At 35.4% G+C, this 20,790-nt stretch overlaps 1 protein-coding gene across 1 annotated transcript in view; it reads left to right on the top strand.

Annotated features, from left to right (window-relative positions):
• Nucleotides 1-19,039, top strand: part of St8sia4 (ST8 alpha-N-acetyl-neuraminide alpha-2,8-sialyltransferase 4) — a 92,803-nt gene extending 73,764 nt beyond the window's left edge. The window contains exon 5 of the mRNA XM_006985740.3: nt 16,715-19,039. Within this exon, the coding sequence (XP_006985802.1) occupies nt 16,715-16,997 (283 nt within the window). The 3' untranslated portion in view covers nt 16,998-19,039. The remainder of the gene's footprint in view (nt 1-16,714) is intronic.
• The last annotated feature ends 1,751 nt before the right edge of the window (nt 19,040-20,790 follow it).

Here is a 20,790-nt window from a genome sequence, read left to right as displayed (position 1 = left end):
TCTTGAGTTTGCTCTAATCCACAGTTGTTATAACGGAAATGGAAAACACATTTGAAATGATTACATTTATTTTTTCGAGATTTCGTACATGTATATTATGACTTTGATTACTCTTTATCCCATCCTCTCTTACCTTCTTCCCTATCTTTCTTTCCTGCCAGTCTCCTCTCTATACTTTTATTCATATCATATTTATTTACACTGTGACCCACTGAGTTTAACCAGAGCCATTTTTTTTGTTATAGCTTCATAACTGAAGGACTCTGGATAACTCTTGGAGTTCCCACAAATTTTTAAGAATTTTCATTAGTGCTGAATCATTTATCATTTATGTCAGTGTGTGGTGGTATTGTGTTCCCCAAAATATTGTGTACTCTAATAAATTTATCTGGGGTCAGAGAACAGACAGCCACTAGGTACAAAGGCTGGAAAATGGTGGCACTCACACCTTTAATCCTAGCATTCCAGAGATAGAAATCCCTCTGGATCTCTGTGAGTTCAAGGCCACATTGGAAATAGCCAAGCATGGTGACACGCCTTTAATCCCAGAAAGCCAGCCTTTAATCCCAGGGAGTGGTGGTAGAAAACACAAAGATATATAAGGCGTGAGGACCAGAAACTAGAGGCATTTGGCTGGTTAAGCATTTGGCTGGTTAAGCTTTCAGGCTTTGGAGCAACACAGTTCAGCTGAGATTCACTCTGGAGGAGGACTCAGAGGCTTCCAGTCTGAGGAAACAGGACCAGCTGAGGAACTGGCAAGGTGAGATAGCTGTGGCTTGTTCTGTCTCTCTGACCTTCCAGTATTCACCCCAATAAACGGCCTCAGGTTTGATTTTATTAATAAGAACTTTTAAGATTCCTGCTACATCAGTGAATGGATCTTATAATAACCATTGAAGCATTTCAGATATAAGAGTTAACTAACAGTATTAAAGCTTCAATATGTGCCTTATCAATATTTTAAACTTTTCACTTCTTTAATATTTAAGTGGTAGTCAATACCATTTTCTGAGTCCTTTTGCAACTGAGATTCATCTATAGTTTTCTGTATATGACACATATTGTGTGCATTATGGGATTCTAATCAAGGAATTTGAGACAGCATACAAAACAAATATTCCCTGAAACAGAGAGAAAGATGGTCCAAAACACTGTACATATTCTTTGTAAGGCAGCACCTCCATATTGCCTGTCTTCAGATTCTTTTCCCCATGTAAAACCAATTTTAAACAAAGGATTAGAGATGCTTTATCATGGAAATATTCCTCTTGAGTAATCACAACAAAAAGCCATTTCAATCACATTGTCTTTGTGAAGAGAGCTTTGTTTCACCCTTTTCAAGTTTTTATTGTTATGAAATCTGAACTAATTTTCTCCATCAGCTTATATTCTTATTCCAAGTGTCTGTTGAAAAGAAGTTTGTGACTCTCGTTGCTGAATTTTTACTCTGTATAGCTAAAAGGAATCAAATTCTATGAAGATTGTGATTTTCTTAGTGCTTTAAATTCCCATGAATTTCATGATTGGTATATTAAGTTGAATTGTATAGTTCACAGTGAACATGGGTGGCTATCTCATGACTGTTTTTCCGGCTTTTTAAAATTTCCCAATTTTCAAAGTAGCAAACATTAGATTTTTTTTTTGTTTGCCCATTTATTTTGTTTTGTTTTGCCAGATAAATTCCAAGCTCTAGTTGTACAATATAGACAAGAATTCATCAAATATTCTAAACATAAACAAGAGATAAGCTCCACTCAGACTCACAGTTAGGTGTCATGTGTGCATGCACTTAATAATGTGATTGAACCTTCACAATGTAGTTGTAGCAATATTGCGAATTGAATTTCACTTGTCTGTAAGTTCATAATTCAGTGGACTATTATTTGTATTTTAGGGTTCAGTTCCTTCTGCATTTCTGAAGTAAGATATTTACCCCTGATAGAGTCAGGAATCTGAAACCCAGTATTACGGACCTCACTTTTAGGGCTGACTTAGGTTGATTTTCATTGCAACCAAGCTGCCAAAGTTGAATGTGAATCTGACTTCTCATACCAGGAGTAGGGAGAGAGGAGGATCTCAAGTTCCAAGCTAGCCAGGGATACATGATGAGACCCCACTAGTAAAGCAACACAAAACAAAAGTTTCCTGTTTATTCAAGAAAATGGGTATTTTTTTCTTCACCATTCCCCCCTCCCTAGGTACTAGTTACAAGGTCTTCCTATGTCTTCCTGGCCTTGAACTTAAGATCCTCTCTCACCTTCACATCCCAAGTACTGGAATGCCAGTTATGTGCCACCATACTAAACTTCATTCTTGCTTTTTGAAGTATTTGTTTTTAACTCTCACTCTGAAAAACATGACTCATAGAACTGTGGTTACAATTTATATACAAGTACATAGACCAACTGATGGGTAGGTATACAACCTCCATTATAAAAATGTTACTGCTCTGTATCTTTAGAAATATATTTCCCACTCATGCAGTTCTTGAGTACTGCAGACCATTTTGTGATGGTATGAGAAAGTACCATGCTTGATACAGAAACTTCAGGTATGACCACTCAGTGGCACCTTTTTATTATAACAGCTTTTCCTGGATTTATTTTACTTACACATTTAAACTATATAATCAGATGGTTTTTATTTTGATGATTACCTCACCATCACTACAATCAATTTTAGGATGTTTTCATCATCTGAAAGAAAGTCTGCAAGCATCACAGCCATTTCCCACAATCCTCTGTGCCTCCCACTCCAGTTGGCGGCCATCTGTAATTACTTTTTGTTTCAGGGAACTACAGCACCCTGTACATTTCATTTAAATGGAATCATATGTTGTGTACTTTTGTTGTAACTGCCGTCTTTCACTCACTATACTTTTCAAAGATTGGTTTGTGTCACATCATGGATCAGCATTTCATTTTAAATGGCAGATAATGTTCTCTTACGGTATATGCTACACTTTTCCTGAAATGTGAATTGCTTCTGTTTTGGGGCCATTAAAGTATACGTTTTTTTTGGACACATCGTTTTTTAGTTCTTGTAGTCTTGCAAGAGAAGATTAAAAATAACAGTAAATAGAACTTTTTTCAGTGTGTTTTAAAATAGATGAAAAATAAATTCAAACATAATTAAGCTGACTTCTGAATACAGCAAAGAACAAATGGTAATTCATAGCAAAGGAGCAGATTGAAGAATGAAACATTTCTAAGGGGATACGATGTTGGTTTGTTGGGATAGGTACTGGAACTGGAATCTGTGAGGATGGACGCTGAATCTGAAACAGGACTTACGTCAGAAGAGGGCTTATGGGAGCCTAGCAACAGTTAAGGAATGAATTTCGGTAATCCTATACTTTGGAGTGCAGTTGTTACTTAGTATAGCAATGCAGTTTAACCTTTTCAGAAACTTCTAAACTGTTTTCCAAAGAACTTGGCCAATTTACTTTTCCACCACTGATGTACAAAGGCTTCAGTTCCACTCCATCATCGTCAGTACTTGGTTGCCTTCATCATGATTACTTGCTAAGACACACTATCTCCTTTAGGTTTCCACTAGCATCTCCTTGATGAGTAAGGATATGAAACGTTTTCATGCACATATTGGCCATTTGTAGATCTCCCTTTGAAAATTACCTATGTGGACCTTATTCATTTTTTAATTTGTGTCATATTTCATTATTGAGTTGTTGATAATATTTTAGTATTTTAGATACAAGTCTGTCACCAGATGTGTGCTTTAGCTTCCCCCCCCCATTTTGTGAGGTTTTTAAATTTATCTTTTTTCTTGATCAAGTGTCTTTTATGACCTCCATTGATACCTGTACTCACCTGCTGTCTCTCTCTCTCTCTCTCTCTCTCTCTCTCTCTCTCTCTCTCTCTCTCTCTCTCACACACACACACACACACACACAAATATACACATAATAAAACATTTAAAAATAAATATGAAATGTTTCAGTGTTTGAAATCTTAAACTTTAGTCTATGAGTCATTTAATTTTCTTTATACAGTGGTAAAAGCATTCGCCTTTTGCCTTTCAACAATATGCTCCAGCCAACTGTTACAATGAACCTCACAATGAGAGTGTGTCAAGTAAATAGTTCATCATAGAAGTGCCTGATTTTATAGTACTATTTTTACTTTGTAGTTTTCCCTCACAAAAAAGCAGCATATGCTATACTGCAATTATCTTTTCAGCTACAATTCTTATGGTTTCTTTTCTTCACAGGAACAATGTTTTAAAAATTCTATATGGTAAGGTTTGACTATTCATGAGCCATTTTGTAGATGTGGCTTGTATATGAAGTGACTCAACCTAAAAGAGTGAAAAGCAATGTGGAAGGGAGGGTTGAGTCCATGAGGCTGGCATCTCAGCACTGAAGATTTGCAAGTGACATGAAGAAGTACTTCAATTAACATGTGATATAACAAAAACTTTTATATGCTGTTTTATAATCCAGCAAAATTTCAGTTGTAAAATACTGTTGCTTGATTACCTTCATGCATTTTGTGGAGTAGAAGGTGCAGAGGTAGCATTCCCAGAGATGTACATATCTTTGAAATGTACATCAATGTCAAGGCCTGCACCCCTGCCATTGCCACACCGTTACTCCTTCATGGGATTTTTCTCTCCACTAGAACCGTTTTCCCCATTTATATATTCATAGATAGTCTTTTATTGAATGACAAACTAATGCAAAGGACAGCACAGTTGTCTAAGTGAGCATTTTTGTCATCTTATAATCCTTTGCAGAAAGTATAAAAATAGAGAATTTGACCGACATTTAGCCCTTTCAGAACTTCGAAAGCCTGAAAGGAAGAAGGATCACATTTGTTGGCCCTTGTTACCTTTGAAATAAGTTTCAGCCTAGCTCCTGTAGAGGAGTTAATGTCACCTGACTTAATGTCACCTAACTTACAGTGTTCACTCATTTATAAACAGTCCAGTCCAGTCAAAATGAAACCACAAGCCATTAATAGTTGTTTACACATTTTTTTCATAGTAAAATTGACTCTTGTTGGGAAAGTCTACTTCTGATGGCTGGAAATGTGGTCTCAGAGTTGCTTCTTGGAATAAACTTTCATGTTCAGGAAACATTTGCATGGATAAGCATTTTTTTCCCCCATTTTCCACTACCCAACCTAATGGTACTAAATCTTTGGGTGGCTTAACTCCTGACAAATCCCTTTCCTTTTAGCATTTTATGTCTCTATAAGTTGTTGCATTTTACTTCCTTCAGCCTTGGTAGGAAAATGCAAGACTTTTGTGATTTTTATATATCAAAAGTGATCCCATAAATGCCATTGAGGTGAGACTTTAGCAATAACCTCATTTTTCTCTTTCCTCGTGGTTCAAATGGTGGACCAATTTCTGTAACCAGTATTTCACTTTTTGTATGTCAGTACTTCCTCATTGTACAGTTTCAATTACGTACTCAATTTTTTCCAGATGTAAATTTGGTTAAAGTAAAAGGATCACACAACTTGTGGTATGGTATGACATCTTTCTAAATATTGCTATAGATTCCACTGGCTAGTTTCAAATTTTAAATATTATTTTTAAAATGCCCTAAAAGCTTCTAAGTACAACTAGAAACTGTCTAAAGATGATTGGTTTTTAAAATGAAAAAACTCCTTCATTGACCTCTTTCTGTCCAAGATGTAATGATCTGAGTCACTCATGTTGCTTTGGATAAGTTCATTTTTATTCATTTCAGTATTTTGATGCATAGATAATTTTTTTGAATATTTTTGTTTAATTTCTTTTGCTTCTCAGCACGATATTACTGTATAAGTTAGGTTATTAATGTTTAAAGTCTCATATATATGTACCTTTATATCATTACCTCTCTCATCACTCCCTTCCAACCACTCTTTATCAAGTCAATGCCCTCTGTTATATATGTGTGTATATATTGTTAATATATATATATATATATTATATTTATGTTTGTGTGTGTGTGAGTGTGTGTATGTGTGTGTGTATAAAATCTGCTAAGTTTGTTTAGAGTTGCATGTCTGCATATGTTTTTAGGACTGACCATTTGGTTATTGATAACCAAGAGGTCTCATTCCTGATTTCTGGTGAAGACTAATTCCCCCCATCACACCAGCTGTTAATTGTCTATAAATACTCATCTATGGCTGGGGCCCCGTGAAATTCCTCCCACCCATGCTGTCACATAAACTGGTGCCGACATTCAGGTCTTGTTTATAAGGCCGTGTTGTTGAGATTTCCCTGTCGTTTATAGAAGACATAATTTTACAGCAAGTGTCTTGATCCTCTGGCTCTTATACTTTTACTACCCTCCTTCTGTGATGTTAACTGAGCATTAGATGTAGCTGTTGTGTTGTGGGTATAACATTTGGACTGGGCACACCCAAGTCAGTTGTTCTCTGCATTTTCTAGTTGTGAATTTCTGTAATGGTCTCTGTATGATGTGAAAAGAAGCTTCTTATATGAGAGATGAAAGCTACACTAATTGTGGGTATAAGGATAAGTATTTAGAATGAAGTTAGGAATTATACTTGTTTAGGAAAGTAGCAATAGTTAGTTCTCCTTTAGAAACATAAAACATACTCTTCATCCATTTCCTTTCTTGAGAAGTAAGGAAAATAGTTTTATTTTTAGAAGTTTTATGCAATGTTTAATTAATATTGAAATGTAGTTTTTAAGCTTAATAGTACTGTGTGTATGGAGAAATATTTTTTGTCTCTCTTTTACTGCAAATATATATTGAAAATGGATTGTATTGTTTTGAGAGCTGATTGTACCATGTGTTCTCAGTTAAATATTCATTGATATCAGGATATTAGCTTGATGTAAATAATCCAAAGAATATTTCTACCACAGGCTCTGACAACATGCAAGAGAGCAATAACTTCTTCTTCCCTTTCAAATGACTACTCCTAGATCTTCAACAGAATACAAATAGGCAGCTTGTCAACTGAGCAAATCAGGCAGGATATATTTTCTTCTGGATCCATGAATTTAATCTCTCATGTTAGTCTTTCATACAGTAGAATTCACCATGAGATATTATGAATATCAGGTAGTAGTTGGAATCTGTGAGTATGAAATGAAATTCCAATAGTTAGAGTAATAGTTCATTAATAAAATACGAGGCACAATATAAAACACAACACTGTATAATCTGATCTAGAATTTCTTAACACTGCTTTTAAATTCAGACTAATTATATACTTAGACCACATGGAATACAGTAGAGAGATTATTCCATAGGATACATTGTTTTGTAGCATCATTATTCTACTTTACTCTACTTGAAGACTGGATAGAGATTTTTGAGATTCAAGCATATCATCATGTTTTCTCCTTCCATGAGTGCCCTAACTTGTAATGAATTAATCATCTAAAGTTTGATCAATTATTTTTCTATGTTATGTGAAGGGCTTCTATATAAAAAGATTTCATTTAAAAAAAATCTCCTTCTTAATAAAGAACTTGAATAGAAAGGACACAAGAAAAATTGCACTAATACATGATCTCTAGGGATTATAAATTTGTACTGTCATTTTAATGACAATCTGAAAGTATTTAAGAAGAATTTGATCCACTGTGAAATTCTTACGCCCTGGTACAATGCCAGTCTTTTTGATATTTTCAGTGTGGTTAAAAATATTAGCATACTTAAGCCAGAAACTCACCTTTTAGCATTAGAGTGCACAGTGATAAAGCTGGGCTCTATATACTATTCAAGTAAGTTACAAAAGCCCCATGCATAAACAACAGCACTGCTGACATTGGCCTGATAATCACCATAATGCCATATTTCATTTTTCTCCATTAATTCTATTCCAAGTTGAATGATCTAGAGAATCTGGGGAATCCAAGTCCTTATCATTTGAAATTGAAATCATTGTAAATGCAAAGAAAATTCAGTTTCTACCACGTTTATTCTACAGGAGTTTAAACTGCCTATTTAATCTTCCCTATTCCCTAAACCCTAGTGACCTCTTCTGTGAAATAAAAGCTGTTTAGAATTTCAGAAACTCCTGTGTGGAGAGTGTAACTGAGTTTCTCTTCTTTTATAAACACTCAGCAGATTAGTATTTTGGTTCCTCTAATATTTTCTTAGCTTTGTAAATCATGTGAAATTCCCCTTTCCATCCCCTTGTTTCCTCACAGTAGAAGCAGCTTTGGGATCTATGAATTCCTGCTACATAGGTGAAGAGAATGATTAACCCACAATAGACTTCCTTGTTCTCATAGGGACAATGCAGGGACATTTGTTTCTTTTCTTTAAGGGATTTATTATCAACTGTACTTTTTGTGGCAACTCAAGCCATCTCATAATCCTGAAAGGTACTGTGAGCTTAGCACTAACAGTTTCAAAATGATACTGAAATTTATGTGCTTCTCTATTACATCAAAATGCTAAAATTCTTTATTTAAATATAAAAATCAAATTGTTACTCATAACCTGCCAATTTCCTGAAGGCAAGTACTAAAAAGTAAAATTGAACAGTGTATTTTTGTTTTCTTTCTTGAAATTGTAGTTCTTTGAAGTCATCAGATATTTTGATTTATCAGGTGATTATTATTTGATATAATTACCACATAAAAATCTAAGAGTACTCATTTTAAAATAAAAATAATTCATCAGTCATACACATTTACTTGTGATGTTTATATCTCAAAAAAGGTAACTAACAACTGAATGGTTAGATGGAAGCATGTTTAGAGTATTTGTCACAATTTCATGAAAAGAAATATTTTAATCTACAATGGAATTAAACCAAAGACACAAAACCAAATGTTTATGATCCTCAAATGAACTAACTTGTGCATTCAAATGAGACAACACCATCACAATTGTTTGGTCAATATGTATTTCTAAGACATAATTTCTAAGCAAGAAGTTTTGTACACAGGATAATTGAAGAATAGCTTCCTTCATGACAAGTTGAGAGTCAACAAATATTGTTCATTATGTGTCCATCTCCATGCTGTATTCATGCATGCTTACCATTTCTTTACATCATCATAACATTAAGCTATGCTAAATATTATTAACTGGGTTCCAGACAGGTGAAGTGGCTTCTTCCTGGATTGATGGAATTGGATTTTACCATTATAAATATGGCCTTCTATAGCATTTCAGATTTGGGTTGCTTGAAGAATGTGGGCACTGTATTGGAGGAAGAGTAATAAGCTGTTGGGTGAGGTAGAAGTGATGTGTATGGAGCAGTGATGGGACCTATTTATATGGATTATATGGGACCTGTAAGTTGTTTCTACTTAGAAATAATAGATAAATTATACTTAACTTTCTAAGTAAATTTTTGAAGAGAGCAACACTAAGGCATATTTGCTTTACATTGTAATATTTAAGTGGAAGCGAAGAAACAGACAGAAAAAGGAAGGAAGGAAGGAAGTTGCTCTTAGAAGTCAGCATGTGTATGTGTGGATAAATTCAGGGGTGATTTTATTTATTTATTTTTCTTTGTTCATTTTGTTTTTTTCAACACAGGGCTTCTCTATGTAGCCTTGGTTGTCCTGTAACTCTCTCTATAGATCGATCTGGTCTAGAATTCAGACAGATCTACCTGTCTCTGCCTCCGGAGTGCTGGGATTAAAGCCATGCACTATCACCTCCTTGCAGTGATTTTAAAAGCTGACCTTGCAGTGTGGATTGCAAAGTTGACAGATGTTATCTAGTTGATTATGCAAGCAGAACTGAAGACTATCCCACATTATTCTTTTTGGAACAGAATTAACTTCTGGTGAAGTAACAAAACAGTGATTCAGATTGGTCTGTACAATTTTAAGCATGCAGTTAGAGTGCTGTGGCATATTCTGTATGCTGTGAATATGTGTTGCTCGGATTGGTTGATAAGTAAAACGCTGATTGGCCAGTAGCCAGGTAGGAAGTATAGGCAAGATAATCCGACAAAGAGAATTCTGGGAAGAGGAAGGTCGAGTTAGGAGATGCCAACCGCTGTTCAGGGAGCAGCATGTAAATGGCACACAGGTAAAGCCATGGAAAACATGGCGACATATAGATGAACAGAAATGGACTGAGTTTAAGTGTAAGAACTAGTCAATATTAAGCCTGAACTAATAGCCATGCAGTTATAATAAATATAAGCCTCGGTGTGTTTACATGGGTCCGAATGGCTGCAGGACCAGTGGGTGAGAGAGATTTGTCCTGAGCGCAGGCCAGGTAGGACACAGGAAAACTTCGGCTACATTAGAACTCTATAGTACTTACTAGATGTATTTATCTAAGATTCTAATTTTTTTTGGATTTCAGACTTGTGTTACCTTACACCTCATTATTTATTTTGATAGTTTTGTAATCAGAATTGCTACAAGTATTGGGGTCCTTGATAGGCTTGATAAGGTTGATATTTATATAGAAATGCACAACAATAAAATTCAATTAATAGTCAATTTAAAATATATGTCTTTTCAGCAACAATATTTTAATTTTTAAAAAACAAGAATATTGCATTTTCAGGACATGAATAAATATTACAGAAAGGAAGTAGCCCATTGCCCACTCTTCTACACAAAGTGCAAAGTACATATGCAAGTATAAATGATCCCACTATTCCCATACCGAATAAAGAAACAGCAGAGCAACATGTTGGTGCTGTCACAAGATCACCCTTCGGGGATAATATTGCACTATACACAGCTTTGAGGTAGGAGATCATTAGAAAGCCACACTCCCTTACATCAGAGCCATGAATGATGCCTTAAAAGACTGGAGTAACATCCCTTAAAACCTGGAGAAAAGCTTTGTCAGGAGAGATAGGGAACTGTAAAAGTGAGAGAGGCAGCCATCATGGAGTGAATGGCTACAGTGGTCCAGAGGAGAGCTTTAAAAAAGCCACCAAAATAAAATATGGCCTTTAAATCTATTTAGAATATACTGGGAAACACCACACAACATGATTTAGCCTAAAGGATCACCTGTGTGACAAAAGCATGGAGGAGCCAGATACTGAGTAGGACTATAAGTTAGGGAATATAAAACAACAGCATAAATAGCCATTTAACTCTGCCCAGAATGAGAGCTGGGGAGGAAAGGGGCTGATTTCTTCCTGTTTCTAGATCTGTACAGCAGGAGTGACTACTGTCTTAAAGGGACAGACACCATACTAACATTTGTGACGGGAAAAGAAAGAACGTTAGTTTTGAAAGATTCCTGAAACCATTGTTGTAATTGGTTGGTGGGAATCTTCTGATTTTCATATTCTTAACAAGCATGTATCCCAGTATCATCTAAATGTGTGTTCTGCATTTAAAAATTAAACAAATTTTAGTAAGTCTTGGAGAATGTCATACTTTGCATTCTGAGCCTAGTCACCCCTTTTTCATACCCATCCACATTTTGCCCTTATTTAAAAACAAACAAACATAAACAAAAACCAAAACAGAAACAAACAAACAAACAAAAACACAATTGAGTCCAATTTGTGCTACCAGCTGCCAATAGTTTCTCATTTGGGTGTATGAATTTTTGCCAACCTCCCTCCCACTATGCTGGAATTTTATCTGGCTTGAGACTGCACAGGTCTTAGACATATGGTCACAATCACTGTGTTCCTGTGTTCAGCTGTTCTGCTGTGTTTGGAAAACATTCTTTACTTGTAGTCATCTACCACACACACCTGGCTCTTATAATCTGCTTGCCCCCTCTTTGGCAAATGAACCCGGAACCTTGGGATGAGGTAATAGGATATAGTTAATTTGTTTAGGGATGCACTTTCTACAGTTTCTATTAGTCTACAATGACTAATTGTGGGTCTTTTTGTTTCATCCACTGTAAAAATAAATAAATAAAATAAATAAAAGAACAAAAACACACACGAAAATAAAACAACAACAAAATCTCTCATGCAGTTTTTGAGAGGTGTACTTATCTATGGGTATAGCAATAAGTCATTATGAATTAGTTTAATACTGTGTTTATATAGCAGAATAATAATAGTAAGTTCCTCCTTAGGGCCTCTGACTTACCTAGTCACTGGCTTGGGGCCCCAATAATGGTGCCATGTATGGATTTTTATCTTGTGAAGCAGGCATGAAATCCAATTAGAAAGAAGTGATTGGATACTCTCACGACAATTGTGTCAATATTGCCTTGTTGGGCGTGCCTTTCCAGGATGGTTGTTAATGTAACTCACAGGGTTTACAGCTTAGTAATGTGGATAATTACTCTTCTCCTCTGGAAGTGAGTGGAGTACGTTTCAGTGCTATGAAAGCTAGTCAGCAGAGATACGTTTCAAGGTAACAACAGCTTTATGTCTTCATATTCCATCAGCGGTCTTCAGAAATTGTGTTTTACTGTAAAGTTATGGAGGGTCATTGAGAAAAATGGCAATAACCTGTAATGTTGGGGGTCGATGGAGGACGTCAGCCAGCAATTCCAGAATGTCACCCATCCCTTGCAGTTGGGCGTTTTACTTCTTAGCCTGTTGTGTCCAGCAACATTGAAGGCTGATTTCCCCTTGCTCCTTGCCCTTGTGTTTTTCTGTATGCATTATAGGAAGCTTTCGTAACATTAGATTTTCATATCACTAAAATAAGCCTTTGGTGTTAGTTTATCCATCCCACATTTCTTTCTCTACCCTGTCCTCCCATTCCACACACACTTTGACCCTTCCTGCTCCATTAATTCTCTCTGGACACCATCATTTGAGTGAAGAGCAGCCTACAGAATTGCCATTTATGCATCTGACAGAAGATTAGCATTTGGACTATAAAGAACTAAACATCAAAAAAAGAAACAATTGATTTACAAATAGGGCATGGAACTAAACAGAGAATTTTAAAAGATGAAATATTAATTGCTAAGAAAAATGTTCAAAATCCTTAGTCTTCACAAAAATACAAACTAAAAACACTTTGAAAATTCATCTTGCACCAATGACTAAGATGAAAATTTATGAAACAAAACCCAAATGAGGACAGAAGTTGCCATGGACGTGGAGAAAGAGGAACAGTCATTCAATGCCAGTGAAAACTGTTACAGCAACTATAGACTCCAGTAGGAAGGTTGCTCAAGAACCTAGAAATAGAACTACTACATGATCCTGCTGCACCACTTTTGGGCATATAGCCAAAGGATTATATGTCCTGCTTTATAAATACCTGCTCATCCATGTTCATTGCTGCTCTATTTATAATTAATAGGAAATGGAAACAACTACACTTTCATCAGTGATGAATGGGCAATGAAAACATGGTATATTTAGACAATAAAATACCATTTACTTGTTAAGAAAAATAAAGTTATAAAAATCACAAATGATTGGATGCATCTATAAACAATCATTCTATAACATAACCTGGACTCAGAAAGATAAATATGTTTTCTCTGATTTGTGGATTCCAGCTTTGAATCTTTAGATCTGTGTGTTTCATTTAGAATACCCACACAGGTTAGACTTTGGTAAGAGGCTTTCAAGGAAGGCAAAACAGCTTGATTTAGTTTAAATTCTTTGTAAACTTCTTTTACATTTTAATGCCATTTATTACCTTCTACATTCTCAGTGATTTTTAAAAATAAATAAGAAGCTTTCTTTTTGCATTGTTTATATAAACATGACTAGACAAGTGGGTACTTAGGGTTTTTTTTTTTTAATCTAAAGTGATATAAGCCAAACCTCGCTAATGATGTTGCTTCTCTGCAAACATTGCTAATGTTAAATTATTTAGTCTGTACTATTAACTACATCAATCTATTTATTTGGATTACAAGTTTCCAATAGTCTATACTTCCAAATAGAACACATTTTTAGAACTCTTTGTTACAATGTCAATTATTTTTTTGTAGTATCCCACTAAGAAACTTTTGACCCAAAAATTCTTGGATGTTCTTACACCTCTGACCCCATTTAGAACCATTAGGTAAATAATTTTCTGTCAGCATTTCTTGTTGGCATTGTACATAATAATCGAGTGGATTTTAAGTGTTGTGTTGCCATATGTTTATGTCTAATTATAGTTACAAGAATTTCTAGACATTTCTCATTAATTAAAAATAGAGCATATTTATTGATAAGGACATGAATTCTCAAAAAAGTACTACACTATTTCTTGTTGGTAACATGAGTCTCATTTTAGAAATAATTCAGTATAACTTTTATTACTGCCCAATATTTTCAGTCAGTACCATTGATGGGAATAGTCATTGCTCAGAAGGACTTTGTATTGGCTTTGCTAAGCTTAGCTTTTGACAGTTGTCAAAAAGATTAACACATGCATCTTTTTAAAATCCTGATCTTACCTCCTGACCACTGTGACTATACTCAGACCATACAAACTTTCCTGTGATAATCATATCATTTTACAAACATCAGCTCTACTAGAACACACAGAGACTCATGACAGTTAGACTTCTCAAATGTGTCACATTAGAGTTTAAAAGGAGATTCACTCTGTTTCCTGGGTGAATTTAACAACACATAGCCTAGGAGTTCTACTTGGTTATCTACCTTTTGATCAAAAGAGGCTCCAGATAGTCTGCTTTAAAAAAATACTTATAAATCATATATTTTGAAAACAGCAACACACAATTGCAATGATATAAGCTGTACAACACATTTTTACATGTCTCAATATTTAGAGTTGGCATTCATCAGACAAAGAAAATTAGAAAATATATATGCCTATGGGCTGGGTGTTGTGCTAGAATATACTCCTGCCACATGTAAGGCTCTGAGTTAATTATCACTACCAGAGAAATAGCAGCAAGTGTAAGATTAAGTACATCAGCTTTTCAGTCATCATGACAGAAATACCTAACACGTTAAAGAAGGGGATGTTCATTTGGTTTACAGAGTCAGGGGTTCATCATGGTAGGGGGGGCTTGGCAAATCAGTTCACGGCTTGAGGCACCAGGTAGCAGAGAAAGGGGAAAGCTTGTGCTTTGCTGATTCCTTCCTTTCCCCATTGGTTCTCAAGGTTTGCTAGCCCATGGCAGAGTACCAACCAACTGAGGTGTGGGTCCTCCGTATTAAGGAAACCCCCTCCAGAAATTCTCACAATCAGACCACAAAGGACTGGAGCAGTGTCCTCAGAGATTTCAAACGCCGTTAGTTGGAACTGATAGGAAAATGTAGGAAAGTCTGGAGACTAAGAAGGTTGATTATACTTTCCCTATTTAGCATGCTTTGGTTCATCTTTGAAGACAATTATGTTTATAAGCTTTTGCAGTAAAATTTCTTTGCATTCAGTTTCTTTTGGTGAAGCCATGAACAGTACCTAAGATTATCACTTCATATTTGCAAAGCAAGAATGTTTCTAGAAGTTTGAAATGATAGTGAAAATAATCATTTAAAAAACACATATATTAAGTATTCTGTTTTCAAACAACACCAGTTTAAAATAACAGGAAACTCACACTCTTTACCTTTCAGCTGTTTCCACATGACACCATTTTCTTTAGGGAAATGAGTGTGCCCAGAAGAGCGGGAAACTCTCTGCCTTCTCAAGGTGGTGATGAACATGGATTTGCTTGCTATTCGGGCCAGCCCAGTTGACAACAACAACAGACCTGAACATTCTGAAGCATTGTATTGTTGTTACAAGTTAATATTCGGAAATGTTTTTCAACATAAAAATTCATTTTACCTATTTAAAAAGGGAACGTAGGGCCTCGCAGATGGTCCTGGTTAAAAACCAAGAGGTTACAAAACAAAATAAAAAGATAGGAATGTGGGAAAAGGACCTTTGGGAGGATTAATAGGTGACAGAGGTGGGGGGCGGGAGGTAAAAGGGTGGGGTAAGAGTAAACAGGAGGGATATGAAGTTGCCAGGGAACATTTATTTTATCAATACAAATCTTTTAAATGTCAAATTGTATAAAGAATGAACTCTTAATTTATTATAAAATTAGATTTATTTGTTTTGTTATAGCTTCTTGTGTTTGCTGAGGTAATGAAATTTCTGTCATTAAAATAAGGTTTTAAGATGTGAGTTGAAAAAAATCAGTCGACATAATTCAAGTTAAGCATTCATTTGGCTCTTTTTGTGTGTTTGAGGCTGTTCGTGTGTATGCTTGAGGCTGGAGGTCAGTTTTGGGAGCTACTACTTAAAAATTTCTCTCTCTCTCTCTCTCTCTCTCTCTCTCTCTCTCTCTCTCTCTCTCTCTCTCTCTCTCTCTTTCTCTGTGTGTGTGTGTGTGTGTGTATCTGTCCATCAGTGTTTATCCATCTCTCCATCCTTCCCTTCCTTCTTTTCTTGAGACAAGTCTCTCTCTGGACTCTAGGGCCATGAGGCTCACCAATTAGGATGGGCAAGGTGACCATGAGGTTCCAGATCAGTCTGTCTATGACACCGTTCCAGGCCTTTTGTGACTGCTGACAATCAAAGCGGGGTCATTAATGCTGTGCATGTTCATTGATATTTACACCTTTCTGGGAAGATTCCACTCTGAATATTGCATAAACGTTTGCCCCTAATTAATCTGGAATTAGATAGTATAGATCAGAATTAACCTATGCTTTTAGTCTTCTGGATGCTTTTATGGACTCAAGAATCTGTAAGATAATAAACATCAAAGAAAACTCGGAAGCACAAATGTTTCTAAGTACATAAACACTATTATCAGTATCCTCTGAAAAGTTTATTTGTAATTGTGCATTATGTTTGCTACATGGTATAGTTTCTATAGTATGAGCTATATATGACTATAAATTTTCTTCTGTTTTACTTTTCTTTTTGTTTCTCCTAGTTACTGGCTGACCAACAAAGTTCCTATCAAAAGACCCAGCACAGGTCTCCTCATGTATACACTTGCCACCAGGTTCTGTGATGAAATTCACCTGTATGGATTCTGGCCATTCCCCAAGGATTTGAATGGAAAAGCTGTCAAATACCATTACTATGATGACTTAAAATATAGATACTTTTCCAACGCAAGTCCTCACAGAATGCCATTAGAATTCAAAACACTGAATGTGCTACACAATCGAGGAGCTCTAAAACTGACCACAGGAAAGTGCATGAAGCAATAAAGCACATTTTGAAGGATAAAAACTGGATACACACTTTTTCTAAAGATGCTTCTGGAGATTTAGAAACAGGATCCAAAACGAGGCTGGGTTTCAGCATCCACCAATTGACTGAATAGCTGAAATGGAAGTCCGTGTGAATCCACCACCAGCTGATGAAACACCTGCTAAGTGCTCTAACTATAAAACATTCTGACTTCAAGGGTCCTAGTAAGTGCCACTTCCACGAAGAATACAGTTTGAATGTATTATCAGTAGTGTTTACAAGATCCAACAGTGCACTCATCGTTAATTAGCAAAGCAAATATGTTCATCACTGTGGGGCAGCCACTGTAATGCCAAGCACACTGGAAGAGGAACCCAGGAGCACAGCTCGGCTCTTGGGAAATTAAAACATCCTTATCCGCAGAGCTGAAGAAGATAAGAGTTCCAGCGGTGAAATCCATGAGATGAAGCAACTTGAGAAAATGCCTTCAGTCACAACACTGAGAATGATCGTGTTTATGTTTTACTTGTGTTTCATTTGTCTTTTGAAACTTGTTTTGGTTTGGGCATGGGAGTGCTTAGAATATCATTTGAGGTACAGAAATGGGAAATATATATGAATGAGAAAAATAAACATCAAGCAGTCCTTTCTAAAATTCTAATTTTTAAACAACAGTCACACCAAACTTTTCTCTTTTTGTTTTGTTCTGCACAGCTCTAAATCTCTGGAATATGTATCAATGGTGTAGCAGGTACCAGCCAAACTATACCACTCAGTAATAATAAACTGTTGTAAAAGAGTGATACTTTAAAAATGGTGAAATTGCTCTTGGTACCAAAGATTATATCATGTTCCTACACAGTAAACCATTTCTCTTTCATTAAAAAATATATTATTAACATGAACACATCAATATGCTTTTACTATGATACTTGGATCTAAATATCTTAAAAATTTCAAACTCAAACATTGTTTTAAATTTATACCCATGACATTTCATAATAATTTTGTGGGAACATGTTGCCCTGTAGAATAAATACTGGGTTGATGTAGCTGAGATGTAACTCCTAGTTCTATAATATTATCCTGGGTATTCAGATGCAAAGATAAACATGCACCACTTAATATCATTTTAAAAACTTCTCCCTACAAAATAACATAATGAATTGAGACTTGTTTTTAAAACAGATGATTAATTCAAAGCAGTTTGACAATAATATATCAACATTGTGCATTTGAAGAGAATTAAACTAACAAGAATTTTTCTGCAGTTAAGTCCAGTTCCATTATTACTCCTTTTTGAAAGAAACATGAAGTTATTCATAGAGTGACTTAGAATGATTAGATACGTGACTAAACTGACTAGTGGGCTGGTGTTCTGTTTCTTTTGAAAGCAGAAGCTCTGAATTCTCACTTCTGCTTTGGCCCATAGCAACTTAATATGACTTCTCGTTTCTTGGGGAAAGCAGTCTGAAGAAAGCAGAAATAGCATGAAAACTGTGACTATTTTGTTTTTCTTAGGACAGGCAAACTGAAAATGAATGAAGAGTGTGGTTAACGTGTACATATATGTTATATATAATATATGTATTCATATTATGAAAAAAGAATAACCACTGTACTGCAGTTACCAATATTTTTAATAGGAGTTGTCATTGTTTTTCAAAGTTAGCAGAATCTCAGGATAAAAAGAGCATTTTTCTGAGAATCATGTATCTATCAGAAAACAAAATAGAGTGCACATGGGAGTTCCAGAACTAACATGAATAATCTCAATATACTTTTGTCATTAAAATCCTCATCTATTTGAAAATTTGAAAGCATTAGCTACATGTGATATGAATGTTAAATTGAAAGTCTAATTTACTCTACAAATGAAAAGTGGGTAATGTATAAAATTTATTTTGAACTCTGTGCATATAAATGTTCCCGAAGCACCTAACATGAATTCCATAGAAATACAGAAGTCACGAGTAAATTTTAACAAGTAAATACTATCTTGGCACTTATTCAAAGTATGTATTTGAAAGCAGCAACATATCATTTTGACTGCATTTTCAAAAAGAGAAAAAAAAAAGTTTTTAAACAGCATTTAGGCCACAGCAAGCACACTTCAGGCATCCTCTGTTCCATGCATTTGGTGTTTTTCTCTTAGACACATCGGGTAGTGCCTTTTTAACGTCTTCACATTGACACTTCACTCCCCGCTTTGTGTTCTCTAAATGCTTGCCCAGTTAGGAAAATGTTCAGCATCACAAGGGCTTCAGATTTGAAAGAAAACGATGTTTGTTCATCTCAGGGAACTTTCAATACGTAAGAATGAATTCAAGGTATTTAGTGCTCAAAGAAGAGATACTGTGTGAGACCATTTCATTCTCTAACATATACCTTTACATTTGCCCTCACACTTCATCCCATCATGGCCTTCTTACAGGGAAAAGTCGTAGAGAGCGATGAAGGCCAGCAGTTCGAGTGAGGAAAAGAGTTATAATTTAACATACATGATGGCATAAGGGATCATAACAAAATCAAATTATAAGTATATACTTGAAGTATCTGTGTTTTCCTTAATATGATATGCTCACAGCTTTATTGTTTTATTTCCTTTTTCATGATTTACTCATGTACCTGGGAATGCCCAGGCAGCTGACTGTGATATATCCCAGTCATTGTGGTAACATGGTTGCTACTGTGCTGTGGATGTGACTAGACCATGGAAATATTCTCATTGTTACTCAGCATGATCTATACTTAATAGTAAGTTGCTGAAAGAAAATGTGAATCAGTAACAGATTTTCATGGCAAATCTAATGATTCAGCCCACAGGAATAATGAAACTACTGTGGAAGTTTTTCTCACTGGGAGAAGGTGCTGGGCATTCGAATGTCTTCATGTGTTGTGTATCATATGAACTGTATATTGATTGTTAATGGAAATCTCTACATATATGCTTACAGAAATGCTTTATTTAAGAAGTGCTAAGGGTAGTGTACATACCAACAAATTACTCAGCTACTACTCAAGAAGGGTGAGCAAAGTGATTTATTTCTAGTTGTGCCAGTTAGTCATAATACATATTATGTGATATTTGGTTCACAGAGTTGTTTCATGTGACTATTGTAAGAACTATCTATTGTTGTGGAAGGGGGATGGGAAACGTTGTGTATAGTTAGCTGTTATCTCTACAAGCTTGAAAGTTTCCCCGTTAAATGTTACCAATATACCAAGGTTTTAATAAAAACAGGTAAAGGTAATTGTATTTGAAAAACAAACTCCAAATACAACCCATCTAGAAATAGATATTTTATTTATATATGTGCTATAAATATATCTATATAGTACAAATAGACATGTGTGATGCATATATACCATGTTATATATGTATATCTGTGTGTACACACTGAGTCTGTAATATGTGCACAACTAGATGTGTGTTATACTGGTATCTTCAGGGTCTGCACTGTGAAGTTCCCTGGAGATCATGACCACTTTAAAAACAGAAGTTCTTTTGAGACTTCACTTACTACTCTGCTTTAAGAAAGACCTACTTTATTGCTGAATTATATGTTCTTTCCTAGAGTAATAGTAAGAGACTAGTATGTTCAAATCTTTTCAAACAAAAGTAAAGGGAAAAAATATCTTCAAGCTGGCAATGTATTTAAATCGCGATTTTCTGATTGTGGGTCTAGGCCGTGTGTTTCTCCTTTATGTAGCACCTTTTAAAAAATACTGTTTCTTTGTGTATGTAAAAGCACAAGTGTTTTAAATGTATATAGCAGGAAGGAAAAAAAAAAGAGTTTACAGATAGCT

Source organism: Peromyscus maniculatus, chromosome 13 (assembly GCF_049852395.1).
Source record: "Peromyscus maniculatus bairdii isolate BWxNUB_F1_BW_parent chromosome 13, HU_Pman_BW_mat_3.1, whole genome shotgun sequence".
NCBI classification, from domain to species: Eukaryota; Metazoa; Chordata; class Mammalia; order Rodentia; family Cricetidae; genus Peromyscus; species Peromyscus maniculatus.
The sequence above is the reverse complement of the archived record's forward strand: the minus strand, read 5'-3'. Positions and strand labels throughout refer to the sequence as shown.